The sequence below is a fragment of the Prenolepis imparis genome, unplaced genomic scaffold, assembly GCF_030444845.1.
Source record: "Prenolepis imparis isolate NDT839.2.m4 unplaced genomic scaffold, iyPreImpa1.0 SCAF_2, whole genome shotgun sequence".
NCBI classification, from domain to species: domain Eukaryota; kingdom Metazoa; phylum Arthropoda; class Insecta; order Hymenoptera; family Formicidae; genus Prenolepis; species Prenolepis imparis.
Window position 1 is genome coordinate 8,349,635 of NW_028141160.1, and position 19,050 is coordinate 8,368,684.

Consider the following 19,050-nt stretch of genomic DNA (forward strand, 5'->3'; position numbering starts at 1 on the left):
CCCGTAGTGATTAATATCCGCGCGAGCAAACACGCCTTTGGTCTTTCGTCCCTTCGGGGGATCCCGTGTTAATTTATCATCTTGATACATGGCCCTTTTCGTCGAGGGAGTAAAGGTAATTTCATTGAGACTTCCTTGCCGCGGTATTAATTCTTTAAATGAGCTCTCGATTTGGAAATATTAATCTTGATTTTTCATCGGAGATCCAATATAATATCATTTCGCCTATTTAATCGATGAATTATGAATTGCGAATTAATTCATAATTAATTCATCGATATTACACAATTACATATTTTATAGGATTTTATGGTGCAATCTTTTCTCTCAAAAGCGAATAAAATACTTTCCCTCTCTGCTACATTTATATGTCAACTTTTCTAATAAAAAATTGAAGTAGACCCTTTTATTTTCCTAATAAAGCTTGACAGTTTCGTCCGCTGGCTTACCTGGCGATAGCCGATCTCCTGACCGGCTGCTCCTCGGGTTCCGGAAGTTCCCTCGGCGGTGGCGGATGAACCGGAACAGGCGTCGACGTCGGCTGCCTCTCCTCCACCGTCTCGACGTGGACGGCGGCTGCCGTCTTGTTCTGCTTCTTGATCCTGGAGATCTCGTCGTCCTCGCTGGTCTGCCTCGCCATCGCGGTCGGTACCTTTCTCACTTGTACCTGCGCGTCAAAAGATCACTTATTCTGTCGTGAAATTTCTTTTCTCTCCCCTCGCGACCATCTCTAATATCCCAGACACCTTCCGCGTGCCGGGATTTACGATCGGGAGTCTCCCTTCGCGCCGGCAATCCTATACGATGCGTCGCGCGATTTATCGGGATCCGCGCGGAATCCGCACGTGCATTTAAATGCGACATTATACGCGACAGGTGGCGAATACGTGAATCGGTGTGGAGATTACGGGGGTGTAGGGGAGAGAAAGGGATGCGCCCCGCGTAAATAGAGGTGCGTGCAATGCGGAATTAAGTGGTGTATTAATGATGAGACGTAATGAAAAGTGTAAAATTATTGTATTATCTCCACATTCGCAGTATTTCATATAAAATACAATATATATTTTTTTAATTATATTTTTAATTACATTTACTCGATATATATATTACTTTTTCTCGTATATATATGTTCCATCTATCTATGTACACTCTGCTAGTATGTGTGAAGTCGTAGCAAGTTAACGCTATATAATTCAGTTAATAATTTAATAATTGGCACTTTGTCAATCGCAATTCGTAAAAATGACGTGTACAGCACTCGATATAAATCATCAACAGACTAAGATGACGGTCCACGTTATATATGTGTATATAACAGGCCGACGTTCGTGTTTGTACGTTTATTGAGCTTTTAAACACATCGGTCGCTATCATCCGAACAATGGGATGCGCAACATCGAACAAATTTCGTTCGTTGCACCGGCCGTCAGCATGAAGAGTTCGTGTGTCCATCCGTTTATTTTCTCCTGCCATAATAAGGGTTTCCCGTGTGCGTAAAAGTGCGGAGGTATCACTGTCAAAAACAAATACGATGTCGTCAAATTCACGAACGACCATTTAAATCGTGTTCTTAATTAATTGATTAATTATTCATTCATTATATATTAAGCTTGCGATCAAGATTTGTGAATCAGAGAGATCGTTGTTCTTTATTTTTCTTAGTAGAGCAACATTAGTCGTAATATTTTTCCACAAAATTTTTACTCTTATATATAAATTGCGATAAAAGTTACTGGATGAAACATTTTCTTTGTCATATGTAAAGACTTTAATAATGTTTCCTGAATTTTATCGGCATCCCTGTTATGAAATTCCAATAATACAGTACGAGTGCTTTTTTTTCGAGTGTTTTGTAAAAATGCATGCAAGACCGATTGCACAACGATCAAATTCATGGCTATAAATTAACTGTATCATCGACGTCTAGCCGTTTAAATATTGATGCGACGCGGGGGTGATATATGGTGTGTCGATAAGCAGAGAACAGCGATTAAATTCACTGATACGCTCTCTCACTTTCTCTCCGTTTGTACGAATGGATTGTACAATATATTTTTCGGCGCGTAAAAAATTTACACCGACCAGGTAGGTTTGCATATAGATGCCGGACGATCGCACGATTGTTCGATTCAATCAACTGAGCGCCGTGCTGCATCAACATTTAAAATATGAACGCCGAGGGGAAAAAAAAAAAACAAAAAAAACAAATGGATCAGTGGTAAAACCATGTGTTACATCGGTAAAAAAAAAACACGGATGTACCGATGGCAAATTGTTTGTCGATCGATACGCTTCCATTGATGCGAATTTTTATATAAACTCGTCATTACGATGTAACGATGACGCATTTAGCGACAGTGTCTCTTTTATCAATGACCACGTTCGTAAATTCTTTTGATTAATGCGAATTACTAATGCGATAATTTTGTAGCAGCTTTTTTTTAGAGATTCGAATACGTATTATTACTGAAATGGCGAGGGATGAACACGTTTCTCTCACACACACATGCGAAATCTATCATATAATAGCGTATCTTTACGAAAATTGAGATATATTCAGAAGGCAACAGATCGATAATCCCAATATAAGAACGATATGAGCGATGTAAGAAGGCTTATGTGTAGGAACTGAAAGAGAGTCCTCGCATAAAACTCATACATTGCATGAAAATACATTCATATGGCAAATATATATCTGGATTATATGCTCTCAATCTATATTGAATTTTTATTTAACGGCATAAGCTATATATACATATATTCATTCAAAGTATGAAATATTTTTTTTATTCAAAACGTTATATTTTGTACCGATATTAATATATTGCGTGGAGAGTTTTCCAATATTACAGTATTAAACGTTTATATTACGAGATAAATCTTGACCGCTTAAATCGACTCACTTGATGGATAAATTAATTACTATAAAAATAGAGAAATATGTAGAAATATATACTTACCAAATACAGCAATTATATACATTATAATCAAACTCTTGTTAACGAATCACTGCATTTCAAACGCGATTCATGCAAACTGCTTGTTATATTACTTCTTCGATCAAAATTAAATAGCAATTAACTTCTCTCGTTGCTATATAATTTGATCAATATATACTAATTATTAAATCTGTATCCTCTTTGCTTCTATTATGATTATCACGTTCAAGTATATTTTCCAGGATAATGTATTATGCACCAACAGATACTTTCAAGTTAATGACATGTTCGAGAAACTAAAGTGGATTGAGTTTCTAATTTTCTCATTTTCTAAAGCTAGTCTGAAAATCAAACTTTATACCCAAAAGTCTCTTGAATCTAAATTCTCCACCTGGCAAATTATTATGTCCCTTAAATCTAAATTCCCCGCTTGACAAATTATGTATTCAATCCACTTTAACTTCGAAGGCCACGTGTGCGGGCTCTCAGAAGCATGCTATTCTAACCTGAGGCTTGGGTGGTTGGGGCTGCTGCACTTGAGGCTGACTAATCGGCTCCTCCTTCTTCCTCTTGCCGGCTCGCTCGCACTCCTGGAGCTTCCTCATGACTCGCGGCGAGTCCGTCAGGCGAAATATACCGGACAGGGGACCGCGCGCAGCGTCCTCCGTGTCCAGGACACGTTCGCGCAGGCCGGACGGCTCCTGCGGCGCCGTCGACGTGAATCTCACCGTCGATCTCGAGTCGCCGTCGGAATCGTCGCCGTCCCGATGTCGCATAAATCGACTCCTGTATCTCGACTTATTCCTCGGCACCTCGTACTCCGGCGCGTCGTACCTGGCACACAAACGGCGACATCGATCAATTAGATTGTCGTCGAGAAACTGATTCGCTTTAATCTGGAGAATTCGCCGATTTCTCCTCTCCTAATCCACGACGGCTCGATAAATTGTATAAATAGAGTAAAAAGCATCGGATTCTTTTTTATACGCGAGGGAAATTGTTTCTTCCTATTTTAGATTTTTTTTTCTAACAATCTGTTAATCAAGTTTTTATAGTTTGATGATATAAAATCGAGACATGTTAGCTCCAGAATGTGTTATTACATTATTATTTAGTAGAAATTGTCTAATTGATGTGTTAACAAAAAATTAAGTAATTTTACAAATATGAGAAAAAATTGAAATACTGTGTTTTATATTCTTAATAGACGGTAAGTAGATCAAGTCAGTCAAAGGTCAGACATATAGATATCAACTTGGATAATGTGCGTGAATATAAAAAGAACATCTTCTCTCCTCTCTAAAGGTGAATAATAACTTATTATTCTCGCAAGGAGATCTCACACACACAAGAACACGTGTCTCTGATATATGTCACTTGAAATTATGACAAGGGACCAATGACAAGCTCTACGTATGCTGAAACGCGACCTGCTTTATAGTCAGATTATCTCAGTTCGATTCGAGAGGACGTTCTGGAGGATTGCCGGTGACAGGACGAAATGATATTAGGGGATCTCCATCTTCTTCCCCCATATCATCTTCTTCGATATTCCCTTTAAGCTCGCTGATAGGGTTCACGAAATTTTCGTCTTATCTTTTAACCCTTTAAATGTCATGTATCTAAAGCATGCGCTTAGGAACAGCGTTACATTTAATATTCTATTTTAATAAAAAAAAAATGTACATGTAATAATTGTTAGGTTGGTACATATGTTAACTTTTTATTTTTTAAATTTATTTTGGCAATATTTATTCGCGATCTTGTCTTTAACAATGTAAGACATTATATATAATTTAATTGTTTAAGTTGTCAATTTGCTGTATTTGTTTTCTCATTTTTATAATTTGAGTGTTTTTAAGCTGATTGAAATTATAATAAATTAAAAAAATTTCCGAGTAATTTAATTATATGTATTTAAACTAGGAAAAAATGCAACTGCAGCTGTTCCTAATATCAACAAGGTCTCGTAAAGGTACTGCTAATAAAGGATTTGTTTAAGCATTGGTTTAAGAAATTTTGTTTCAGAGATTTGTCTCTTGAAAATGAGCCACGTATAATATTAAAGTTTTTTTAATAATGCACGTCCGCTTATTTAAAAACAATTATCGAAACATTAAACGAATTGAAATATGAGATTTTACAGCATCCTTTATACTCGCCAGACTTGTTTCCCCAACTGATTTTTATTTATTCAGACATTTAAATTTTTTAAAAGAAAAAATATTTCGAAATAAAAGGTCGGTAAAAAATGCAATCATAGAATTTACTAATTTAAAAACTGTAACTTTGCCAAAAAAGAGATTTTTATTCACTTGAAAGTCATTGGCAAAAGTATATTGAAACCAATGGTTGTTATTTTGATTAAATAAATTTTCTTTGAAAAAATATGATTGTTTTACTTTTATTTGAAAAATCCGACATTTGATATGTACCAATATGTACTAATATTTTAACAACGTTTAATAATAGAGAGTACACTAATGTGTACACTAAAAAAATCGAAATTTTAATTGGATATTCGATTAATTTTAATTTAAAAAAATAAAATAATGTAGCTAAAATGCATCTACAATGTTTCTATCAATTTAATAAAGAATTGAATAAGATGTTAAAATTAAATAATATTTTTTTATCTCTGTTCTCTAATAAAAAAATCTCTGTAATGTATTATATAATAAAAATTCTAAAAATTGAGAAGTTTTGTATGCATTGTATTTTTTTTTGTTATATATCAATAAATCGTGGAGAAAAGACGCATTTTGCTAATTAATGCAATGATAATCAATAAGTTAAAATATGCGAAAAATCGATTTAAAAAATGTTAGAATCGAGAAAATGCGCGGTTGAGATATATATTTTCAATTCATACAATGATCTCAAAAATTGCGGAAAAATCAGGACTTAGTCTTTTAATCGAAGTCAGTTTGTATCAGCAATCCATCGGAGAAATTGCAATATCTCATTTCATGAAATCTTCTATGCAAAGAGATTGCAAGAAAATATAGATATTATAGATTGCAAGAAAATCCGAATCAAGTCCGAAGCGAGTGGAAATAAATTAAACGCGAGCTTGAAGAATTGATCACTTTCAAATTCGAGAGATGCCATTAAAAAAGTTGATATCTTGCAATTTTAAACAAAAATTTTTTAAATCCATCTGCATTTGTTTTTACCTTTATGGTAAAGTAATTATTTCTACGATATATGGTATTACATTCAAAAGAAATTTATACGATAAAGTATTTTATAATATTAAAAAATTACTTTCTGTAAAATTTGGAAAAAAAAAAACATTAAAACATATTATAACGAATTTACAAAAAGCTGAATAACAGAGGTTATTAAATAAATGATAAATTATTATTTCTCATCAAAAGAAGAGAGAAAAGAGACTAAATAAAAATATAATTGAATATACATTTATACATAATTGCAAATCTTTTTCCAAATCTTTTTCGTGCAGTGGTGCATAATATAATCCTCTTTATTTGTTACAATTATAAAATGTTTATGGGTAAAACGTACACGTGTGCGTTGCACGTAGAATTTCTTTTTCCTTTTAATCCCTCCATTTGCATTCATACTATTTACAATATCATGAAATATTATCGATTTTAAGCACGTGACTATTTAGCTATATTTCCGTGATATGATATCAGGCGTCGTCACGCTCCAAAACGCTGGCAAGAACACACGCCAGAAATTGCAACGACGATGACGGGCATTTGTATATTTCGGCTTTTCACGCCACGCAAAAAAAAAGAGAGAATGAACATGCGCACTTTTCAAAAGCGTATTGCAAAAAAAAAAAAAAACAGCACGAATAAAGCGGAATTTTTACTCGAATATCACAAGGCAAGTGTCAAAAATAAACATCGCGGTATGCGCACGTTCCACGCGGCATAAAAAATGCATCGCACGGAGACGCATTTACAATTCAACGATATCTGAATTTGAGGATGACCGACAAATTGACGAGACATGGATAATTGTATTTTCTCTAATAATCGCGCGAAACGCGATCACGATTTTCGCGTGATTATGCAACAAACGGAATATACATATGGACGGCATTGGGACATTTTTACGTGTGAAGTAGATCTTTGCAGCTCGCGAGAGTTAATTACTAAAAAATACGTCCCCGCACGTATCTAAAGCATTTAATTTACATTTTGACGAGGCCGCTTAATAAAACGGACTGGCGAGATGGCCTCTAACGATTGGCATTGCACGAAACAGGCAGCAATTAACTCGATGCGCCTATTCCGAGCTGAAGGTACCTTTGAATCGGAATAGAAGAGAGAAGAGAGAGAAAGAGAAAGATGAAGAAAATGAAAGGATGCCGAAGCATGCGTATTTATAACTTAAGTCGGAATAAACATGTAAGATATTTCGGAAAATATATCCACTTTTCTCCGACGATGCTCCAAAATCTTACCGAATCAAATGCTTTATAATAAACTGTTGTGTGTTATGTTAAAATATGTAAAATATATATAAGAATTTAGTATATTGAAATATATGAGTTTCATAATTATTTTTCAGTCACAATTATTTTGTGAAATATATAAATATTAATTACAATATGTATCTTTAAAAGCTTTTTATACTGTGGCTATCAATTGAAATTATTATTTTATATCGAGATATTATATGTTCTAATATCGTTGAAATGCAATAATTAAAATACTTTTGCCTATATAACCATATCATTAAAGTTGCAATAGTTGCGTATGAAAATATTATTTAATATCGTGAGAAATAAAATTACAATTTAAAAAGTAACTATCATTTAATATACGTGTGTGTAAGAATATTGTTGCAATTATTAAGTTTAATAAAATTTTATAAACTCTTATTTAAAAGATTCAGAAAATTAAAGACCCGATTGGCTTAAGTATATTTTAAGTATATTAAACATGTCTCTGCTACTTGCGAGCAATATAAGCACGTACCAATCATCTCGTTGCGTCCCAATCTGATGGGATATCTGTACCGTTAATCTTGTTACGTGAATAGAATATTAATACGTTATCTAGGACTTCGTAGCAAGAGAATTTTCGATATTATCAATCCAATTTGTTATAGTTTCGTAATATTTCGATAAATATTAAATTATCGTATGCTTTTTACACTCTCATATGGCTCAGTTGAAATAGAAAAAATATATATCCATCGCGCTCTAAGACGACTGCAATTGGACGACACTTGACAGCAAATTATTCACAATCATCTGATATACGGAAAATATACGCGACGCGTGATACATCTCGCCTCGTAAATAAGACTGCGAATTTTCGCGACGGCTGATTTATCATTTCAAAAACAGACCGAATCTTGGCGCCGTAAATTAAGGAGTAACGATCTGTCGGATCTTTGCTCTAACGATCCAAGGACGTTTCTTGCCTCCTTTGACTGTCTCGCTGTTTTTAACTCCAGCTTGACGGTCGGGAGGTAAATTGATCTCATTGATAAATGGCGGAAGAAATAGTTTCGCCGTCTGGACGTTTTTTCTAATCGAGTTAGATTGCTGTTGGTCTGAAGAAGTCGAGGTTTATATAAATAGCTTTTCCGAAGCAGTTTTATATCATGTCGAAAGGTTTTCTTACCCAACTGACATGCCGGTATTTTTCAAGCTTTATGAAGCGTGTGACAAATATTGCTTTCAGAAAGATTTGAACCATTTTATAAATCGATGTTATTACTGTAATATCAAAGAACATTTGTAACGTATTGCGGCGAGAATGCACATAAAGTATAATAAAGAAATAAGCAACAAATATACTGTCACATATAATTTTTCTATAAATTACTCTATAAAAAAGAGAGATATATATATATATATATATATAATATATCTTTATATATCTTTTATACACATTACAGATATAACACGATAAAACTCGATTCCGCGACAAGCAAACAGTTTACGACAACAATTTCAGAAGAGCAATTGGAAACGCAATCGCTATTACGACAAATAATACCCGGATATTCGAGCACCCAGAATAAGAGACGTAAAAGCAAGCAATAGTTACTCGTATTCGGGAACGTATCGATTCCTGGCCAGCCGTTCCTCCTCTTGTTGCCTGTACTGCGAAGCGAGACGATGATCACTTTTGCTCCTCATGAGGCCGGGCGAACCTCCGGGTGGAGCTAAACTGCTGGAGCTCCCTAGCAATCCGCCGCTTCCGCTTTCTGGTTTAATGTTCAATTCGCCATAACCCGCCACGTGAAGGACAAGCTGATTCGGATCGTGTGCCATCACGAAACGGACTCGCCTGCTGTAATCTCCTGCCTCGTATTCGAAGTTCCTGCGAAAGATAATCGCCCGTCTTCATTCATCTTCAAATCGATGATCATATAAATTAAGTTCACCGTGACATAAGGTAGATTGTACAATTGATATATAAATATCTCTTACAACGCGCGTCATCTTGTATTATGTGCTATTAATAAAAAAATTTATTTATTATTTCTTTCTTTTCAGATCGAGGATGATTTATTTTAACGTGCGATTATTTTTCGACCTGGAGTATATTTATTTTTACGCGAATACCGGAGAAACTGCGTATAGTTAACGACGTCGTCTGTTCGATATCGGACGCGTCTACTCGGCCGAGTCGGAGTTACGGCAGCGCGAGCGATTTCATTTAAATAATGCACTTCCAGAAAGGATTACGTGCGCAACTTTGCATCCCCTTTCCCCTATTTAGCATATATGAAATTTCTATGGACGTGGAAACGCAAGCTTTTAAAATTAATCGCGACGTTAATTCGATATGTTAATTACTAATGAAGCGTATTATCTGACGATGAATGTGTGCAGCCATTTCTACATTGGAATTGGAATACGCGCCCTCTTCGATACCTCTTGCCGTTTACTTAACATGATTATCATACTTGAATTAATGAATATAATGACTCGCGTATAATTTTATTATGCGAAATGATTTGCGTCTATAATTTACAGCTGATTTTGTTAATTTACGGACACGTTATATATATGTTTCATAATAACGCTTGTGGTAACGTTAATTACATTACGAAGCTAACAGCTCTCTTGATTTCCGTTGCTCTCATAATACTATTAACACAAATCTCCGCAGGAATTCGTGTAGCTGATGTCAATGGCGATATTTGTGATTGGTATCGCCGAGAGTAAGCAAAAAAAAAAAAAAAAAAAAAAGGAGATGGGATTAAGCATATTAATTTCTCATAGTATAATCATATTTCGTAGACAGGAAAAAATATTTAAATTAATTATGATAAATAAATTTCGCTCGACATAAACAGGAAAAAATTACGATTCCGTACGAAGGATGTGGCGGCAGTTGTGGTTTTTCGTAATAACATAGACGCCATTAAGTCCATCCAAAATAGATTGAATCGATGAGGGAAGCGTCACTTCGACGGGATTCGAAATGGAAGTAAAATAGCTCGCGGGAGACGGGGCCGTTTGATTTAACGATTTCTTTCTGGTCCGCGCCGTAAAAAAGAGCGGCCGCGCGGAATAGATAGCCGATAATAAATCGTACAAGGATACGTCGCGAGGGGGAGGGAATAAGAGAGAGAGAGTAGGATCCCGTAGTCGTGAATTTAACGAGCGAGCGTAAAAAAAAAAAAAAGAGATTACGGGGCGACAAACCTGATGAACTCCACCGTACGCAGGAAAAGTTCTTTTGTGTCCAGCAGCTCGGCGTCGTCCCATGGTACATTCTCGTTTATGTGCGCCTCCGCCAGATCGCAGTTACTCTGGATATTCGCGATTTCCAATTCGAGATTCTCTTTGAGCTGAATCAAGCCTCTGAGCTCGGTGCCGAGGTATCGATCGACCTCGTTACGCAGATGTTCCGTGCGGTCTTTCAAAGCCTTGCTCAGCCTCCGATAAATCTCGTCCACCTCTTCGGCAACCGAGGCGCAGTTCGTTTGCAGGCCCAGCGTGTTTTTCTCCACGAGGGCCAGGGCGTCCTGCAGCCTGTGTAAACCCCTGCGCACCTGAGAACACAAGAGCCATCACGATTTGACGAGCCGGAAATGCAATTCCGTGCTAAACCTACGCGCGCTGTCGTGTCGCGATTGCGATATCGATTATGCAAATGACCTGTGTGAGCGTGGGTGAACGAGTTCAATTAACGCTATTATTAATGTAAATTTAACGCATTATTAATGGAAATTTGTCGCTTAGAAATCTCAGACGGAAGACAAAATAAAAATAATAATGCATGATATATATCTATATACATACATATATTTCTAAATATTGTATATATTTTTTCTCATTCCGTTTAATCTAACCAAATATAATTACGCGCACGAAGCAAAGTTATATTATTCTTTGATAATAAAAATCTTAAAAATTGTAATTACGCATGCATAAAAGTTATTATTGCAATGCATGTATAAAAATACATATATTAATTATGCAATGCATAAAAATTCAATATTTATATCTTTAACAGAAAATGCGAACAATAAAAATAGAATTTTCTACAAGAATCTTTCAGTCAAATACCTACACTCCCATTAAACTCGCGCGTTCGCTACGCTGTTTCGCGCGAGACTGATTTACTGATGCCCATCACCGACCGCAAGACTGCGTGTCGCCATCTGATGGCGAAACCGAACTTCGCAGCCAAGAATGAACTGGCGAAGCGCTTCGCCTCTCTCTTTCTATCCTCTCATCAGAGTAGCTAGTCCCATACGTCTACCAGGCTGCACGTCTTGCATCAGACTGATCCCCACCACCGACCCCAAAAAATCTCGCAGCGATATCGCTACGCGAGTCAGTCCGTCAGTCCATCAGTTTCGCGCGAGACGCGCAACGTGGTGGACGTACGGGGTGAGCAAGTCTGATGGAAAGAATTAGAAAGAGAGAGGCGAAGTGCTTCGCCGGGTCCGGTTGATTCTTGGCTGTAAAGTTAGGAATAGACGTATAGAAATGCGCGAGTCTAATGGAAGGGCAGGTATTTTGATCGAAAGATTCTATTTCCTTGTAGAAAATTCTATTTCCTTGTTCGGATTTTCTGTTAAAAATTTAAATATTGAATATTTTTATGCATACATTGCAATTTTTAAGATTTTATTAAAGAATAATATAAGAAGAATAGAGAAAAGAATAATAATACAACTTCGCTTCACGCGCGTAATTATATTTATAATTATATTTGGTTAAATTAAACGCGCGAAATGAGAAATATATATATATATATATATATATATATATATTGCATGTGTTCGAAAGCTATTCCACTTTTATTGCTATTGTTAGAATTTTGGAACTCATACATATATGGAACCTCGAAATTTAATAAACCGAAATTTCTCGTTTTACATATCTTTGTGATAGGCGAACGCGTTGACGATTAAATTTAGAGGTTCATTATAAGTTATATTATATAACTGCCCCGGTCCCAGATATAGAGACCTGAATGAATACGAAATGTACCTAATGAAAGCAAAATAAATGACCTGGACATATAAATATCATAGAGTACAAAGCTTTAAGCTTCTCGCAGCTTACACATCATACGTTTCAGACTCGATGAATGCATCATATTTTTATATATATACTACATATAATTATGTCATTCATGAAAGTGAATTAGCATCCTTATCTAAATTAAAATTTAGTGAGCGATTCTTTTAAAATTGTAATCCAGGAGGAGATTTTACTATTAGTGCAACCACACACCCCTATCCATAATAAAATATATGTTGAATGCCGAAGTGTTTTACGATTGTTTCGATTCGATATGATTTATTTCGCGTCGATAATCAATAATCATCATGTAACCTAAAATATAAAAATTAATACATATTATTAATTTATTTTTTCAAAATTTTCATTAATTTCGTAACAATGTCATGTTTCGAAAACATAGAAACTCAAAAGAATACTCTCTATAATCAGATTTAAATCACCGACAAAATGGAGACACTTTACGGCTCAGAAGAGATTTGCTCTGTATACAGAGAAAATCCACATAAATTCATAGAAAATATTCTGGAGGTACACAATCAATATCGAGCCATTCACGGTTCGCCGCCGTTGCAAATAGATGAAAAGGTAAGGTATCATTTTTTTATCTCTACTGCGAATTATTTGTTTGAAAATTCTATCGAATTCGCATTTTTTCTATTTTAATTACGTGTCATTGCATAATGTTGTAATAAACGACGCTGAGAAAAAGACGAGTATTATATCCTAAGTAATATCTATCGTCTATATAGATGTTTAAAATTGTGTAGTTGAACGAGCGTGCTCAGCAGTTGGCGGAGAGTTTATCGAAAAAGGGAAGAGAGCTAAAGGAAGCTTATATACCGTACGGCGAAAATGTGTACGTCAGACATCCGCATTGGAGAATGCTTCCCGAAGAGCCGGTGCAATATTGGTGAGAATTTTGCGCAACAGATATTGACATATATAGATAAAAAGTAATGCAAACGAATATACTATATAGTTAGAGTTAGTGCAGATTATAATATTTATGATAATCCATTACACTAGCATAATAACACGTAAACCAAATTTAAATCAATTTTATCAAATTTAAATATACATTAATAAAAAATTGAAAAAGAAAATCTCTCTTGCAATTATCCCTCACTAAAGAGAAATGTCACAAAAATTATAATTTTTATATAATTTAAAAATTAATGAGATTCTACATATTTTTTAAAATTAACACAATATATTTTCCAAAGAAAGAAATAATTTAATTTTATAATTAAAACGTTCAATCACATGTATCTTCTCTTTCCGCAATAATCAATTCATTTATCGTTTCGGTGTGCAGGTATCAAGAGAACAGATATTACAATTACGACGCGCCACAACCGAGGAATTTGAAATACGTGCGTAATTTCACTCAATTGGTATGGAAAGATTCGAAATTGATGGGTATGGGCATTGTCACCGGTTTGGATGGAAAGGTTTATCTCGTCTGCAGTTACGATCCGGCCGCAAATGTCGATGGCGAATTCCAATATAATGTAGCGCGGTCTAAAGAGGTAAGAGTAATAGATATTTTTTCTCAAATACCATATTTTTCCAGAAAACTAATATGTCACGTTAAAAGTTGCGCGTGTACAATAAATAGATAAATCTAAGAGAAAAATGCTTGTCATAATAAGTACAAGCAAATATGACAAGAATTGTCACAATTTAAATATATATTTTGATAGTTTTATTTATTGACTCATATTATATACATAATATATGTATATATACATGCATACATAGACATGCACACACAATAAGAAAAAATATGAAAAAAATGAAAAATAATAAAAATAAATAAATATAACAAGAAATTAAAAAAATAAATAACAAGAATTTTATATTTTTTGTTATATTTATAAAAAAAAATGATGTGTATAAATAGTATGAGTAAAATTATGCCCGATTTATATACGTAATGAATCCGGAAAAAATAATCCGTTCTCTATTATTCTGCTGAAAATTAGAGAAAAGTGTAAGGGACACGAATGCATTCATCGGAAGTGTCTCGATGCGATAGCATCATAATTTCTTACGCCATAAAATCGAGTTGTATCTCGGTGATTTCACATACCACGCATTTTCGCGCCATTTATTTCGTGAGAGACCGCTTTTATATGCTTCGCAAAACGTGGAGAGACGTTATTTTAAAGCGTGATTTTACAGCCCGTCGTACGCACCGTTGAAATTGTATAAATCGGTTAAATTGCGAGCGATTAAAATAAACAAATCAAATATTTTTAGGCAATATATATTGTACACGCGCCAGATGAACACGTGTGCAAAGGTATTTGTTGCTCTCATGCTCCATGATAATCAACGAAATTTTCCAGAGTGGAGGATAGAAATTGTATTAATGGCTTAAATCACACGCGATAAATGCGTACAACAGTTTTAAAAGAAAAATTATTTTATACGGAAATACAGACACACACAGCACTCACATAGTACTTTACATACATATAGAGAGAGAATAAAACAGCTAAAAATATCTGTTTTCCAATGTATTAAACATAAATGCAATTTTACGAAGTGTCACACCGTAAATGGAACATTAAGCGAGTCTATATTTTTTTAAAATTGATTAAATCAGGTACTATTAAAATAAATATAAAACGAACCTTTTTTAAAAGAGAATTATTTCACACACTATTTCGCGAAATAAATGTAGTCCAATTAATTTTTTTCTCTACATATACGTTCGGAAATAATTACTCTTTATCGCCTTTTATACTCATAAAGCACGCATTTTCACGATATATTTTACATACACGTATGCTATCTGTTAAATTGAGGGCAATCAAAATTAATTAAGACCATCCTAAAGTGACTCACTTATTTTGCCGCATAAATTTTCAAGTGCAATTTATAAAATAATGAAAATCGGCGTATTGTGCACAGCAGATTGTACAGGTGAAAGCCTCGCGACACGGAAAAGTCGGGTTGTTAACTAATTAATTAGAGCCGGCAAAATTTCCAATACCCCAAGCGCTGATTTATTAGTTACCTTCGAAAAATTTCGCGCCGCTGGAATTTACTCATTAACTATTAAATTAAATCGTGGAAAATGTACAACAAGAAACGGAAATACGGCATAAACGATTTACGTACATAAAAAGCAGGAAGCAATCTTATATTTTTTTCTTTTTTGTAGAGTGAATAAATTAATTTAATCAAAAGGCAAAATTTATATATATATATATATATATATATATATATATATATATATAAGAGATGCTCGGTTTCTCTTGCCTTTCATTTATGCATTTTCACGCGGCTAATTTGCAGCTGATCTTTCTTTGGGAAGAATTTAATTATGCAGTAATTATGTATCATTTTCAATATTAAATATATATTAATATTCAATATTAAATACATATTGTTTCTGGAGTATAAATTTTGCAATTAAAATTTCATCGAAGGCACATACATTTAATACATTTCAATTTATAATATACAAAAAGACGTTTCAAAGCGAAAAATGCTCTTCTTTCATAACACGTTGTCTGTATTATCGATCTTTGTTTGCAAACGCTTCTGAATAATCGAAAGATGGGTGAAATTAATTATAAACGGCAATCAGCATCGGCCAAACGAGAGAAGCGAGCCTATATGGCAGACATGCACACGCAATTTCCGCGGCACAGCGAAAAGATGGCTTCGACAGGCGGCTTCGTGTTAGCAACTTTAATGGTTGAAATGTGGTAGAAAATCTGTGCAAACTACACACGCGCGATATCCCGCTTGTCGATGCGCGAGATCTCTGGACTGTCTCAAAGACGGCGCCTCCTAGTTTATGCCACTGGAAATAGATGTGATTCATCGAGGCACTTCTAGAGACACGCGGCGAATTTGCACGATCCCGAACGACATCTTTTTCGAGCCATACAATCTAAGTAAATCGTTTTATTTGTCAAAATTCTTGATAAAATCGTATTATTGACTTTCTTTTATAATCTCGTTCGGATTCTTTCAGCCTTACATCTTAAGATTATGGTACAACGATTTCTCAAGTCTATAATATCATGAATCTTGAGATATCTGATAACTGGAAAAGTTATTTGACAATGAGATTTTTTTGCGATGGGACAAATCGCTGGATTAAAAGCTTGACGAATTTTTTTCTTAATTTAATTGAGGATTCGCGATCTTATTTTGCATTAAATTGATATTCGTGTCGCATTATCAATCGATTTCACTAACAGGTTTATATTATAGCCCGGCCGTTCTTTTATAATCTCGTTCGGATTCTTTCAGCCTTACATCTTAAGATTATGGTACAACGATTTCTCAAGTCTATAATATCATGAATCTTGAGATATCTGATAACTGGAAAAGTTATTTGACAATGAGATTTTTTTGCGATGGGACAAATCGCTGGATTAAAAGCTTGACGAATTTTTTTTTTAATTTAATTGAGGATTCGCGATCTTATTTTGCATTAAATTGATATTCGTGTCGCATTATCAATCGATTTCACTAACAGGTTTATATTATAGCACGGCCGTTTGTTGAAAACGAAAAATCTAGGTCACAATCTTGTTTCCTATCCTATCGTACACGGTTAATTGCAATGCGCGAAGTTTCGTGGCAATAAATTTCGCGTCGCTGAAGGGTGCTACGTAACGAATTTAAAGTACACCCCAATACCGGATACCGTAACACAACAGTTCCCAAGCTAACGTCTACTCGGCGAGCCAAAGGGAAAATTAGTTATGCAACTGGTTAAATTAGTTTCCGCGATCGGTATAGCAAAATTTCTCATAGTCAAGCTTACCTTTCGAATATAAGATAGGAGAACTTGATCGATATTGGTAAATTACTCGCATATACCACGACAATGAAAGGAGATATTGCGAGATAATTCATTTCGTGCCTCGTAGTCGCAAAAAAAGCATTTTAATAATAATTCGCGTGACGTAAATATTTCCAACAAATGTTAAGCAATTATTTCTCACCCTTTCGAATTCTCTTTCGTTTTTATCTTAAATTGCAGCTTGAATTTCTTCGTTTATCACCACTTTTCAGAGCTTTAATGATTCCAATTGATGTTTAGCGCCATACCTGGGAATTGATGCGCGCAATTTCGCGTCTCAGGATGTCCATGTGCGCGTCCTTGCATTCGGGACAGCATTTCTTCTCGCAATGAACGCACAGCGAGCAATAGCTCTTCTCCGAGCAAACACCGCAGCGTTCCATGGTCTGACCGCTGGTCGGGTCCGGTAGTTCCCCGGTGATCTCGATATGCAATTCCAGAAATCGTTGCAGTGTTACGTTGGTTGGAAAGGCTTGCACGCCCTACAAATAGCAGATGTATCATCGGTTCGATTAGCTTTCCGTAATGTACCGAGTACGCTTATTAATGAACTGGAAACGACGCAATGGCGTGAATTAATTGTACATACACAGTGCACCCGTGACATTCCTACACAGTAACTCGAATGGAAATGCTATCTGTACGTCAGTAAATAAGTCACTGTTATTGTAGGATATACATGTGGCTGTTAAATATTACGATATTCTAGAAAAACGTTTATATATACCTAATAACGAAACAAATGTGTTTTCAAATTCTTCGATTATTTCTCAAAATATAACTGCATAATTTGTTATTCTCGCTACGCGAGAACATTTTTGAATTCCGTAGCGTAAACACGTTCGATTATTCCGGAAAAACAGACCGGTCGAACAGTCGGAAGATAACATGAGTTTGAAACGTGAGAGTACACTCGGTTCAATGAAAGTCCTCTCGCGTTTGGATTCATCGTTGAATAAAGATGAGCTTACACGTACCGTCGCATTCTATACTGTCTCGTGCACAAAAGGACATTCAATTTGCGGTCGAAACGACAGATCGATTTTTTCTCTCTGCGCATTATCATCCGAAAATATATTAAAGACATAAACGCGATAAGGCGATATAATAATCGGAGAACCGCGCGTCGTTTCACGACAAACGAGCCGTAACAGCTTGCGCAAATGTGTTCCATATAAATTTTGCGAAACCGCGAGAAATTAAATATAATATGTATCCGGGTAATTTATTTGTGGTCCATTGTGTGTAGGAACTTTTAGTCGGGTCGGAAGACGCTTAAAATTTAAATAATTTTTTTCTTCAATATTTAAAAAGAAATATTTTTAATATTTTAATAAATTGAAAAATCGACGTTGCGGTATATTGTATATAAAGATCAACGGCTCTTACTTGATACGGTATACGATGTTCGGCACGACATTCTGGACACTTGACCTGTCGACGAACGTAATCGACGAGGCCGTCCATGCACGGCTCCATGCAAAAGCTGTGTTGACATGGCAAGAGCTTCGGATTTCTGTACCGGTCCAGGCATATCGCGCAGGTTAGCAGCTGCTCGAACTGCTCCATGCCTGTAAAAAGAAGCGAAACTTATTCTCGATCTTGTCCTCTTTACATAAAAGAGGGCAAAAAAGTTATCTGCCTTATTCAATTCTTCACAAAGCGTGCAGTTTATGTGTATACATATATACATTTTATATATGCGTACATACATACATACATGCACATGCATTTTAGAATACATAAATATTCTTGTATGTTTAGCATAAAAAAATATATAAATATATCCG

At 35.2% G+C, this 19,050-nt stretch overlaps 2 protein-coding genes across 9 annotated transcripts in view; one reads left to right on the top strand and one right to left on the bottom strand.

The window, feature by feature from the left end:
• Positions 1 to 19,050, bottom strand: part of Tn (tripartite motif containing protein thin) — a 120,519-nt gene that overhangs the window by 21,326 nt on the left and 80,143 nt on the right. For all 8 annotated transcript variants that reach the window (XM_083058441.1, XM_083058442.1, XM_083058434.1 and 5 more), the window contains 6 exons: positions 18,650 to 18,831; positions 17,509 to 17,742; positions 10,591 to 10,940; positions 8,981 to 9,256; positions 3,446 to 3,773; positions 450 to 667 (listed from right to left, as the gene is read on the bottom strand). In XM_083058441.1, coding sequence (XP_082914567.1) covers positions 450 to 667; positions 3,446 to 3,773; positions 8,981 to 9,256; positions 10,591 to 10,940; positions 17,509 to 17,742; positions 18,650 to 18,829 — 1,586 coding nt within the window. In that variant the 5' untranslated portion in view covers positions 18,830 to 18,831. The remainder of the gene's footprint in view (positions 1 to 449; positions 668 to 3,445; positions 3,774 to 8,980; positions 9,257 to 10,590; positions 10,941 to 17,508; positions 17,743 to 18,649; positions 18,832 to 19,050) is intronic.
• LOC145948881 (uncharacterized) overlaps positions 11,488 to 19,050 on the top strand; it is a 54,461-nt gene continuing 46,898 nt past the window's right edge. The window contains exons 1-4 of the mRNA XM_083058451.1: positions 11,488 to 11,908; positions 12,856 to 13,011; positions 13,194 to 13,336; positions 13,742 to 13,955. Coding sequence (XP_082914577.1) covers positions 12,874 to 13,011; positions 13,194 to 13,336; positions 13,742 to 13,955 — 495 coding nt within the window. The 5' untranslated portion in view covers positions 11,488 to 11,908; positions 12,856 to 12,873. The remainder of the gene's footprint in view (positions 11,909 to 12,855; positions 13,012 to 13,193; positions 13,337 to 13,741; positions 13,956 to 19,050) is intronic.